Raw genomic sequence first — 12,929 nt, forward strand, 5'->3', positions numbered from 1 at the left:
AGAAAATATCAGACATTTGTCAAAAAATTCTAAAGATTAGCAATTTTCAAGCTTTGAATGATTATCCCTTTAATCCAAACACTCATACTACATAAAATAGTCATTAACCCCTTCATGACCCAGCCTATTTTGACCTTAAAGACCTTGCCGTTTTTTGCAATTCTGACCAGTGTCCCTTTATGAGGTAATAACTCAGGAACGCTTCAATGGATCCTAGCGGTTCTGAGATTGTTTTTTCGTGACATATTGGGCTTCATGTTAGTGGTAAATTTAGGTCAATAAATTCTGTGTTTATTTGTGATAAAAACGGAAATTTGGCGAAAATTTAGAAAATTTTCGCAATTTTCACATTTTGAATTTTTATTCTGTTAAACTAGAGAGGTATGTGACACAAAATAGTTAATAAATAACATTTCCCACACGTCTACTTTACATCAGCACAATTTTGGAAACAAAGTTTTTTTTTGCTAGGAAGTTATAAGGGTTAAAATTTGACCAACGATTTCTCATTTTTATAACGAAATTTACAAAACCATTTTTTTTAGGGACCACCTCACATTTGAAGTCAGTTTGAGGGGTCTATATGGCTGAAAATACCCAAAAGTGACACCATTCTAAAAACTGCACCCCTCAAGGTACTCAAAACCACATTCAAGAAGTTTATTAACCCTTCAGGTGCTTCACAGCAGCAGAAGCAACATGGAAGGAAAAAATGAACATTTAACTTTTTAGTCACAAAAATGATTTTTCAGCAACAATTTTTGTATTTTCCCAATGGTAAAAGGAGAAACTGAACCACGAAAGTTGTTGTCCAATTTGTCCTGAGTACGCTGATACCTCATATGTGGGGGTAAACCACTGTTTGGGCGCACGGCAGGGCTTGGAAGGGAAGGAGCGCCATTTGACTTTTTGAATGAAAAATTGGCTGCACTCTTTAGCGGACACCATGTCAAGTTTGGAGAGCCCCCGTGTGCCTAAAAATTGGAGCTCCCCCACAAGTGACCCCATTTTGGAAACTAGACGCCCCAAGGAACTTATCTAGATGCATAGTGAGCCCTTTAAACCCCCAGCTGCTTCACAAATTGATCTGTAAAAATGAAAAAGTACTATTTTTTCACAAAAAAAATTCTTTTAGCCTCAATTTTTTCATTTTCACATGGACAACAGGATAAAATGGATCCTAAAATTTGTTTGGCAATTTCTCCTGAGCACACCGATACCTCACATGTGGGGGTAAACCACTGTTTGGGCACATGGTAAGGCTCGGAAGGGAAGGAGCGCCATTTGACTTTTTGAATGGAAAATTAGCTCCATTTGTTAGCGGACACCATGTCGCATTTGGAGAGCCCCTGTGTGCCTATGCAATGGAGCTCCCCCACAAGTGACCCCATTTTGGAAACTAGACCCCCCAAGGAACTTATCTAGATGCATACTGAGCACTTTAAACCCCCAGGTGCTTCACAGAAGTTTATAATGCAGGGCCATGAAAATAAAAAATAATTTTTCTTTTCTCAAAAATGATTTTTTAGCCTGGAATTTCCTATTTTGCCAATGGTAATAGGAGAAATTAGACCACAAATGTTGTTGTCCAGTTTGTCCTGAGTACGCAGATACCCCATATATGGGGGTAAACCACTGTTTGGGCGCACGGCAGGGCTCAGAAGGGAAGGCACGCCATTTGGCTTTTTAAATGGAAAATTAGCTCCAATCATTAGCGGACACCATGTCGCGTTTGGAGAGCCCCTGTGTGCCTAAACATTAGAGATCCCCCACAAATGACCCCATTTTGAAAACTAGACCCCCAAAGGAACTAATCTAGATGTGTGGTGAGCACTTTGAACCCTCAAGTGCTTCACAGAAGTTTATAACGCAGAGCCATGAAAATAAAAAAATAAAAATTCTTTCCTCAAAAATAATTTTTTAGCCCAGAATTTTTTATTTTCCCAAGGGTTACAGGAGAAATCGGACCCCAAAAGTTGTTGTCCAGTTTCTCCTGAGTACGCTGATACCCCATGTGTGGGGGTAAACCACTGTTTGGGCACACGTCGGGGCTCAGAAGGGAAGTAGTGACTTTTGAAATGCAGACTTTGATGGCATGGTCTGCGGACGTCATGTTGCGTTTGCAGAGCCCCTGGTGTGCCTAAACAGTAGAAACCCCCCACAAGTGACCCCATTTTGGAAACTAGACCCCCCAAGGAACTTATCTAGATATGTGGTGAGCACTTTGAACCCCCAAGTGCTTCACAGACGTTTACAACGCAGAGCCGTGAAAATAAAAAATCATTTTTCTTTCCTCAAAAATGATGTTTTAGCAAGCAATTTTTTATTTTCTCAAGGGTAACAGGAGAAATTGGACCCCAGTAATTGTTGCGTAGTTTGTCCTGAGTATGCTGGTACCCCATATGTGGGGGTAAACCACTGTTTGGGCACACGTCGGGGCTCGGAAGTGAGGGAGCACCATTTGACTTTTTGAATACAAGATTGGCTGGAATCAATGGTGGCGCCATGTTGCGTTTGGAGACCCCATGATGTGCCTAAACAGTGGAAACCCCTCAATTCTAACTCCAACACTAACCCCAACACACCCCTAACTCTAATCCCAACTGTAGCCATAACCCTAATCACAACCCTAACCCCAACACACCCGTAACCCCAACACACCCCTAACCCTAACCACAACCCTAATTCCAACCCAACCCTAGCCCTAAGGCTATGTGCCCACGTTGCGGATTCGTATGAGATTTTTCAGCACCATTTTTGAAAAATCCACGGGTAAAAGGCACTGCGTTTTACCTGCGGATTTACCGCGGATTTCCAGTGTTTTTTGTCCGGATTTCACCTGCGGATTCCTATTGAGGAACAGGTGTAAAATGCTGCGGAATCCGCACAAAGAATTGACATGCTGCGGAAAATACAACGCAGCGTTCCCGCGCGGTATTTTCCGCACCATGGGCACAGCGGATTTGGCTTTCCATATGTTTACATGGTACTGTAAACCTGATGGAACACTGCTGCGAATCCGCAGCGGCCAATCTGCACCGTGTGCACATAGCCTAATTCTAAAGGTATGTGCACACGCTGCGGAAAACGCTGCGGATCCGCAGCAGTTTCCCATGAGTTTACAGTTCAATGTAAACCTATGGGAAACAAAAATCGCTGTACACATGCTGCGGAAAAACTGCACGGAAACGCAGCGGTTTACATTCCGCAGTATGTCACTTCTTTCTGCGGATTCCGCAGCGGTTTTACAACTGCTCAAATAGAAAATCGCAGTTGTAAAGCCGCATTGAAATGCGCAGAAAAAACGCGGTAAATCCGCCATAAATCCGCAGCGGTTTAGCACTGCGGATTTATCAAATCCGCAGCGGAAAAATCCGCAGAGGACCAGAATACGTGTGCACCTAACCCCTAACCCTAACCCTACCCCTACCCCTAACCCTAGTTCTTACCCCAACCTTAGTGGAAAAAATAAATAAATAATTTTTTTTATTGTCCCTACCTATGGGGGTGACAAAGGGGGGGGGGGGGGGGGGGGTCATTTACTTTTTTTTATTTTGATCACTGAGAGATTATATCTCAGTGATCAAAATTCACTCTGGAACGAATCTGCCGGCCGGCAGATTCGGCGGGCGCACTGCACATGCGCCCGCCATTTTGGAAGATGGCGGCGCCCAGGAAAGAAGACGGACGGTCCCCGGGAGGCCAGGTAAGTATAAGTGGGGGGGAGATCAGGCCCCGGGGGGGGGGGGGGGGGTGTGGGTTGTGTCGGAGCACGGGGGAGTGGATCGGAGCACGGAGTGGGGGATCGCTGTGCGGGCGGGTGGATCGGAGCACGGGGGGGGGGAAATCGATGTGCGGTGGGGGGGGAGGGGATCGTTGTGCGGGGGTGGGATCGGAGTGCGGGGGGGTTTGATTGGAGCACGGGGGGTGTGATTGGAGCACGGGGGGAGCGGAGCACAGGACCGAGGGGAGCGGACCACAGATCGGGGGGCTGGGGGGGCGATCGGAGGGGTGGGTGCACATTAGTGTGTCCAGCCATGGCCGATGATATTGCAGCATCGGCCATGGCTGGATTGTAATATTTCACCATTTTTTTAGGTGAAATATTACAAATCGCTCTGATTGGCTGTTGAAAGTGAAACTGCCAATCAGAGCGATCGTAGCCACGAGGGGGTGAAGCCACCCCCCCTGGGCTAAACTACCACTCCCCCTGTCCCTGCAGATCGGGTGAAATGGGAGTTAACCCTTTCACCCGATCTGCAGGGACGCGATCTTTCCATGACGCATATGCTGCGTCATGGGTCGGAATGGCACCGACTTTCATGACGCAGCGTATGCGTCAAAGGTCGGGAAGGGGTTAAATAACATTTCCTTCATGTCTGCTTTATATCAGCTCCATTTTTAAAATATCCTTTTATTCTGTTAGAATGTTAGGTTTAAAGTTGTAGCGGCAATTTTTCAAGGAAATTTACAAAACTTACTTTTTTGGGGACCTATTGAGCTTTGATGTGACTTTGGGGGACCTATATGTCGTAAAATCCCCAAAAGAGAAACCACTTTAAAAACCGCACCCCTCAACATATTCAAAACTGTGTCAGGTAGATTATTAACCCTTTGGGTGCTCTTCAGGAATTAATACAAAGTGACAAGACGGGAAGCAAAAATGTTATTTGTATCACCTAAATGTCGCTAACTTCTGAACAGGCCGTGGTTGGTGCAAAAAACAATCAAGGCTGATATCGCAAGGTGTAAGCTATAGTGTACAGGTGACGGCTGCTGCATTGTCACCAGTCGGGGAATGCTATTGTCTGATATGTGAGGTGAGTAAAAAGATCTATTGGTTGTCACTAAGAGGTTAGTAAAAGATACATGTATTTAACTGCTGCAAAAAGCCATACAAGAATGATGCTTTCATTATGGTAAAAACAGGATTTTTGGTTGCTTACCGTAAAATCTGTTTCTCGGAGCCTCCATTGGGGGACACAGGAATCATGGTTCCTGTGTCCCCCAATGAGAGGCGATAGAAAAAAAAAAGGCTTGTCAGAATGGCTTTATGTCCTTTGGTCAGGAAAGGAGCCTCTGCAGCAACAAGGCAGAATGGCCGACTACACACCTCTGCTCTTAGGACTGTACAGCACAACTGATATACACCCAGTCTGGATCACTTTATATTTTTATTGATTCCGATGGCAGCTTTTGGAGGATGCTACCCCACATCTATCAATATCAAAATAAATCCGATCAGAGGCCAGAAGGGAAATGAGACTGTCCAGATTGAGCAGTAGAGATTGGCAAAAGTACCATGAGGGAAAAAGCAAAAAAAGGGGGAGAAATTTACATCTATCTACTAAAGACATCACAGTACTAAATGGATACTAATAGCCTTTGAGGACTTTTAGAGTAAATAACATTCACAGGATAACCCCATTAAATGGTAGTCTAGTATGTTTCATTGGATAATACCAGATAAGAGCTTTGTCACATTCATGCTGGACACGGCTTGGTGAAAAAAGTATTACCTTTTATTTTCGGCTGTTTTGGATTCCGGTACACAAATCGGTCCAAGAACCTCATCAGTGTGAAATCTTGCAGAGGATCACCAGTGTACTGAACAGAATTTGCCTGAAGCAAAAGAAAAAAAAAACAAAACAGTAGTTCAAAGCATTCTGTTGTCTTGGGTTGTGGCAAATGTTTCTGACTGCAATCATGTATCTTCTTGAAAGAATGATAGGCATGTCTATGTTGGGAATTTTACTGATGTTTGGAGCAGACGTTTTTGAGAAAGATATAGAAAAGTTTACACTTCAAAAACTCCTCAAAAAGTGTGTGCACATATCCCAACCTAGTTTCTTTTTCCTTTGTGCATCTTATCCTTTTATCAACAGGCAGAAAAATTTCAAATATAGGCGCATTTTTGTTAACTCTAGTTACTCTCGAAAGAGGCTGTCTACTACTGACCAACTCAAACTTAATAATTTCAGGACCCCAAATAAAAAAATAGTGTATCCTTGCCTCCTGAGGTTCCAGTGATGTGCCTGTTCCCGGCAGTGATGTGACTTCGCTGGAACCGTGCCACTGCAGGAGATGAGGATCCATTGATTTCATTTTAATTAGGGTCCTGAATTGATTAAGCTGGGATTGTCCAGTAGTGGGGAGATTCTCTTTAATATAATGTTCATTATGAGAGAAACCTCCTTTTGTTATCTTATTTACAGTGTCCTATTATGGAAATAGGGATACTTTACAAATAGGTTTTTTGCATTCAATTTAAATATTCTTCTCTTGGATTAATTAGGGGAAAAAGCACCATGAGTATAGACCCCTAGGAATTAAAATGGTGTCTGCTTCTTTGCAGGCTACACCGATGCTCAAAAAATAAAGGGAACACTTAAACAACACAATGTAATTCCAAGTCAATCACACTCCTGTGAAATCAACCGGTCCAGTTATGAAGCAACACCGATTGTGAATCAATTTCTCCTGCTGTTGTGCAAATCGAACAGACAACAGGTAGAAATAATAGGCAGTTAGCAAGACAGCCCCTAAAGAGGAGTTGTTCTGCAAGGGGTGACCACAGACCGTTTCTCTCTTCTCATCCTTTTTGGCAGGCCGTGTCTACAACCCACAAACATTGCTCCAGTAGTGCAGTTCACCCAGGATGGCACATCAATGCGAGCTGTGGCAAGAAGGGTAGCTGTGTCAGCAGTTTCCAGAGCATGGAGCAGATACCAGGAGACAAGTCAGTACACCCAGAGAGGGGGTCGTAGGAGTGCATCAACCCAGAAGCAGAACCGCTACCTCCTCCTTTATGCAAGGAGGAATATGAGAAGCAGAAAAATGATCTCCAACAAGCCATTAACATTCAGGCCTCTGCTCAGACTGTCAGAAACAGACTCCATGAGGGCCCAACATCCATAGGTGGGTGCTGCAAGTACAGCGCAAAGCCATGTAGGGCGATTGGCTTTTGCCAGAGAACACCAACATTGGTAGCTTCAACATTGGCGCCCTGTGCTCTTCACCGATGAGAGCAGGTTCCCACTGAGCACGTTCAGACAGGAAAATTTGGAGACATTGTGGCGAACGATCTGATGCTTGCAACATGCTCCAGCATGACAGGTTTGGCAGTGGGTTAGTAATTGTGTGGGGAGGCATTTCTTAGGAGGGCTGCACAGCCCTCCATGTCTTAGCCAGAGGTAACAGGATGATATCCTCAGACCAATTATGAGAATATATGCAGGTGCACTGGTCCATGGGTTACTTCTGATGGATGACAATGCTAGACCTCAAGTGGCTGAAGTGTGTCAGCAGTTCCTGCATGATGAAGGCTTTGATGCTAAGGACTGGACCGCTGGTTCCCCAGACCTGAATCCAATATAGCACATCTGGGACATAATGTCTCGTTCCATCCACTAACGCCACAGTGCACCACAGACTGTCTAGGAGTTGACTAATGCTTTAAACAAGGTCTGGGAGGAGATACCTCAGGAGAACATCTGCAACCTCATCAGGAGCATGCCCAGGCATTGTAGGGAGATCATACAGACACGTGGAGGCCACACACCACTGAGCATCATTTCCTTGCATTGATGCATTTCCACTGAAGTTGGATCAGCCTGTAATTTGATTTTCCACTTTAATTTTGAGTATCATTCCAAATCCAGACCTCCATGGGTTATTAAAAGTGATGAATGTAAATCAAAATCATTTTTTACTGTTCTCAACACATTCAACTATGCAATGAATAAAGATTTGTAACTTGGAATATTTCATTCAGTGACATGTAGGATGTGGTATTTTAGTGTTCCCTTGATTTTTTGAGTAGTGTATTTGCAACAGGTAATTAGTTTATTCAAAAGGGCAAAGTTCAACAACTTAATACAAGTATTTAAACAAATGAGAACAATGGTCCTTGGAGAAAAGTAAACTTGACATAAGCATAATGATCTGAGTCAAAACAGAAGTAAAAACAAACCAGAATCTGTCCCCCTCAATTAGCCAGCATTGAAACTTAATTTTGCAGTAATATCATTAGGGAACACAGCGCCATGGCATGTCCTAAATGATAAGAACTGAGAATAAGCCAAGCCAACTGGTCAGAAGCTGCTGGCATTTGGGACCTGCACTAACTCATCCTGATGGAAAAATTACCACACATTTCATGCTTGTCCACATAGAAAGTGGTCTAGAAATAATAATAATTTTATTTATACAGCACCAACATATTCCATAGCACTTTACAATTAAGCGGAAAAGTTATTTCATACTGTTTTACTAACTGTAACTGATGAAAATGATTTAATATTTTTAACATACCTCCAGAATGGTTTTTGCAAATAATGCAACGGAAGGATGGAAGTGTTCAGAGAGCTGTAATTGAATCAAAATTGGAATAAATAAATATGAAAATATTCTATATTACGCTATGTAAATTGCCCTTACAGCACCACTCCAGCGTAGTTTCTTTTATTTCGTCTCTTGAGTGGTACTAGCAATACTCACCAGTTGCCATTTCTACTCACTCCGATTCCAATCCACCATCTTGTGACTGTAATGTGACTGATCGGAAGTCACAGCCAACAGTCACAAGCTCTCCGTGTAAGTCTATGAGAACCTTGTTCTGGCTTCCATACACTTACATTGGTAAGTGACATCCGGCTCACCCAGCAAACACTGGAGAGATCCGGCAGGTCACAAATCGCAAAAGATGACCAGAGCTGCGCCAATAACAGATGAAGACGGTGGCTGATGACCATTATACTAGGTGCAGGGAGCTTACATTAGTGACACAATTCCAATTAAAAAAAAAAACGCTGGAGTAGTGATTTAATGAGCAAGTAGTTATTTTTTTTTCTTTAATCAACAGTGCAAGCCAAGATAAGTGCAATATTTCAGAATGTATTTTTGTATGAGCATCTACTAGAAAATAATATATACTGTGCATTATACAATAAAGGATTCACAAAACGAAAAATAAAATAAAGTCAACACTTTAGGCAGAGACTGACTATATGACAATTGGGTTCAGCTCCCCCTGCCAAAAAAAAAAAAAAGTAGTGGAAAACCAGTCAGTAGCATAGTTGGTGTGAATTGATTGAGGATGGAATAGAACATGTCAATGACCGTGGTCTGTGGTGGCTGCATGGGAGTACCGCTGCTTACCTGCTGACATCCACGGCTCTATTGATTAGTCAGCCTGGAGTGACATTATTCTGGTAATGTGATGCATGTGTGATGTTGCACCAGGCAGGCTAATCAACAGAAAAGCCATGGACGTTAACAGGTGGGACGCAGTACACCCTTTCCAGTGCAGTGGCGATGGACCACTATAATGGCCGATGGAATGGGACGTGTGAATACTGAACATGAGAATTTTACAGAATAAAATAAAATGTTGACTGAATTTACCTTTTTAAGCTCCCAAACGCTTGTGTTGTCAGCTCCACAGAACAAAGGATTTCTATTCATTGGATCGTATTGGTTTGAATTTTTTAAGCCTTTGAATAAGAAAGGAAGAATTTGCATGTTTTAAACATTTTTATTACTTTTTTCAACAAGTAATACACATTAAAACAATGGACAACTAAGGAAAATGGAAGGCATCCCCAAAGCATTAACAAACTTCCCTTAACCCCTTAATCCCATATGACATACTATTCCGTCGAGGTGGGGTGGGCTTTAATTCCCACCGACGGGATAGTACGTCATAGGCGATCGGCCACGCTCACGGGGGGGGGGAGCGTGGCCGATCGCGGCCGGGTGTCAGCTGCATATCGCAGCTGACATCCGGCACTATGTGCCAGGAGCGGTCACGGACCGCCCCTGGCACATTAACCCCCGACACACCGCGATCAAACATGATCGCGATGTGCCGGCGGTATAGGGAAGCATCGAGCAGGGAAGGGGCTCCCTGCGGGCTTCCCTGAGCCTCCCGCAGCAACGCGATGTGATCGCGTTGCTGCGAGGGTCTCCTACCTCCTTGCTGGACCCGGATCCAAGATGGCCACGGCATCCGGGTCCTGCAGGGAGGGAGGTGGCTTCACAGAGCCTGCTCAGAGCAGGCACTGTGAAGCCTGCAGTGCTGCATGTCAGATCGGTGATCTGACAGAGTGCTGTGCAAACTGTCATATCATCGATCTGTGATGTCCCCCCCCTGGGACAAAGTAAAAAAAAAATATTCCTAAATGATGAAAAAAAAAAAAAAAATATTATTCCCATAAATACATTTCTTTATCTAAATAAAAAAAAAACAATAAAAGTACACATATTTAGTATCGCCGCGTCCATAACGACCCGACCTATAAAACTGGCCCACTAGTTAACCCCTTCAGTAAACACCGTAAGAAAAAAAAAAAAAAAAAAAAAAACGAGGCAAAAAACAACGCTTTATTATCATACCGCCGAACAAAAAGTGGAATAACACACGATCAAAAAGACAGATATAAATAACCATGGTACCGCTGAAAGAGTCATCTTGTCCCGCAAAAAACGAGCCGCCATACAGCATCATCAGCGAAAAAATAAAAAAAAGTTATAGTCCTGAGAATATAGCGATGCAAAAATAATTATTTTTTCTAGAAAATAGTTTTTATCGTATAAAAGCGCCAAAACATAAAAAAATGATTTAAATGAGGTATCGCTGTAATCGTACTGACCCGAAGAATAAAACTGCTTTATCAATTTTACCAAACGCGGAACGGTATAAACGCCTCCCCCAAAAGAAATTCATGAATAGCTGGTTTTTGGTCATTCTGCCTCACAAAAATCGTAATAAAAAGCGATCTAAAAATGTCACCAATAAAAACGTCAACTCGTCCCGCAAAAAACAAGACCTCACATGACTCTGTGGACCAAAATATGGAAAAATTATAGCTCTCAAAATGTGGTAACGCAAAAAATATTTTTTGCAATAAAAAGCGTCTTTCAGTGTGTGACGGCTGGCAATCATAAAAATCCGCTAAAAAACCCGCTATAAAAGTAAATCAAACCCCCCTTCATCACCCCCTTAGTTAGGGAAAAATTAAAAAAATGTATTTATTTCCATTTTCCCATTAGGGTTAGAGCTTAGATTACATTTACAGTTGGGAATAGGGTTGGGATTAGGGTTAGGGGTGTGTTTGGATTAGGGTTTCAGTTATAATTGAGGGGTTTCCACTGTTTAGGCACATCAGGGGCTCTCCAAACGCGACATGGCGTCCGATCTCAATTCCAGCCAATTCTGCGTTGAAAAAGTAAAACAGTGCTCCTTCCCTTCCGAGCCCTCCCATGCGGCCAAACAGTGGTTCCCCCCCACATATCGGGTATCAGCGCACTCAGAACAAATTGGACAACTTTTGGGGTCGAATTTCTCTTCTTACCCTCGGGAAAATACAAAACTGGGGGCTAAAAAATAATTTTGGGGGGAAAATTTTAATTTTTTATTTTCACGGCTCTGCATTATAAACTTCTGTGAAGCCCTTGGTGGGTCAAAGCGCTCAAAACACATCTAGATAAATTCCTTAGGGGGTCTACTTTCCAAAATGGTGTCACTTGTGGGGGGTTTCAATGTTTAGGCACATCAGTGGCTCTCCAAACGCAACATGGCGTCCCATCTCAATTCCTGTCAATTTTGCATTGAAAAGTCAAACGGCGCTCCTTCCCTTCCGAGCTCTCCCATTCGCCCAAACAGTGGTTTACCCCCACATATGGGGTATCAGCGTACTCAGGACAAATAGTACAACAACTTTCGGGGGTCCAATTTCTTCTCTTACCCTTGGGAAAATAAAACAAATTGGAGCTAAAGTAAATTTTTTGTGAAAAACATTCCAAAAATTCCTGTGAAGCACCACTTTACATCAGCACAATTTTGGAACCAAAATTTTTTTTTGTTAGGGAGTTATAAGGGTTAAAAGTTGACCAGCAATTTCTCATTTTTACAACACCATTTTATTTTAGGGATCACATCTCATTTGAAGTCATTTTGAGGGGTCTATATGATAGAAAATACCCAAGTGTGACACCATTCTAAAAACTGCACCCCTCAAGGTGCTCAAAACCATATTCAAGAAATTTATTAACCCTTCTGGTGTTTTACAGGAATTTTTGGAATGTTTAAATAAAAATGAACATTTAACTTTTTTTTCACACAAAATTTACTTCAGCTCCAATTTGATTTATTTTACCAAGGGTAACAGGAGAAAATGGACCCCAAAAGTTGTTGTCCAATTTGTCCTGAGTACTCTGATACCCCATATGTTGGGGGTAAACCACTGTTTGGGCGCACGAGAGAGATCGGAAGAGAAGGAGCACCGTTTTACTTTTTCAGTGCAGAATTGGCTGGAATTGAGATCGGACGCCATGTCGCATAGAGCCCCTGATGTGCCTAAATAGTGGAAACCCCCAATTCTAACTGAAACCCTAACGGGAAAATGGAAATAAATATTTTTTTTTAAATTTTATTATTTTTCCCTAACTAAGGATGTGATGAAGGGGGGTTTGATTTACTTTTATAGCGTTTTTTTAAGTGGATTTTTATGATTGACAGCTGTCACAGACTAAAAGACGCTTTTTATTGCAAAAAATAGTTTTTGCATCTCCACATTTTGAGAGCTATAATTTTTCCATATTTTGGTCCAGAGTCACGTGAGGTCTTGCTTTTTGCTGGACGAGTTGACGTTTTTATTGGAACTATTTTCAGGCACGTGACATTTTTTGATCGCTTTTTATTCTGATTTTTGTGAGGCAGAATGACCAAAAACCAGCTATTCATGAATTTCTTTTTCGGGGGGCGTTGATCCCATTCCACGTTTGGTAAAATTGATAAAGCAGTTTTATTCTTCGGGTCAGTACAATTACAGTGATACTTCATTTATATCATTTTTTTTGTGTTTTGGCGCCTTTATACAATAAAACTAGTTTATAGAAAAAATATTTATTTTTGCATTGCTTTATTC

At 42.4% G+C, this 12,929-nt stretch overlaps 1 protein-coding gene across 1 annotated transcript in view; it reads right to left on the reverse strand.

Moving 5' to 3' along the window:
- Window positions 1-12,929, reverse strand: part of CEBPZ (CCAAT enhancer binding protein zeta) — a 56,539-nt gene that overhangs the window by 16,219 nt on the left and 27,391 nt on the right. Inside the window, exons 5-7 of the mRNA XM_069769467.1 lie at window positions 9,406-9,494; window positions 8,314-8,367; window positions 5,520-5,622 (exon numbers count right to left, since the gene is read on the reverse strand). Of these exons, the coding sequence (XP_069625568.1) occupies window positions 5,520-5,622; window positions 8,314-8,367; window positions 9,406-9,494 (246 nt within the window). The remainder of the gene's footprint in view (window positions 1-5,519; window positions 5,623-8,313; window positions 8,368-9,405; window positions 9,495-12,929) is intronic.

The sequence above is a fragment of the Ranitomeya imitator genome, chromosome 5, assembly GCF_032444005.1.
Source record: "Ranitomeya imitator isolate aRanImi1 chromosome 5, aRanImi1.pri, whole genome shotgun sequence".
In the NCBI taxonomy this organism is placed as follows: Eukaryota; Metazoa; Chordata; class Amphibia; order Anura; family Dendrobatidae; genus Ranitomeya; species Ranitomeya imitator.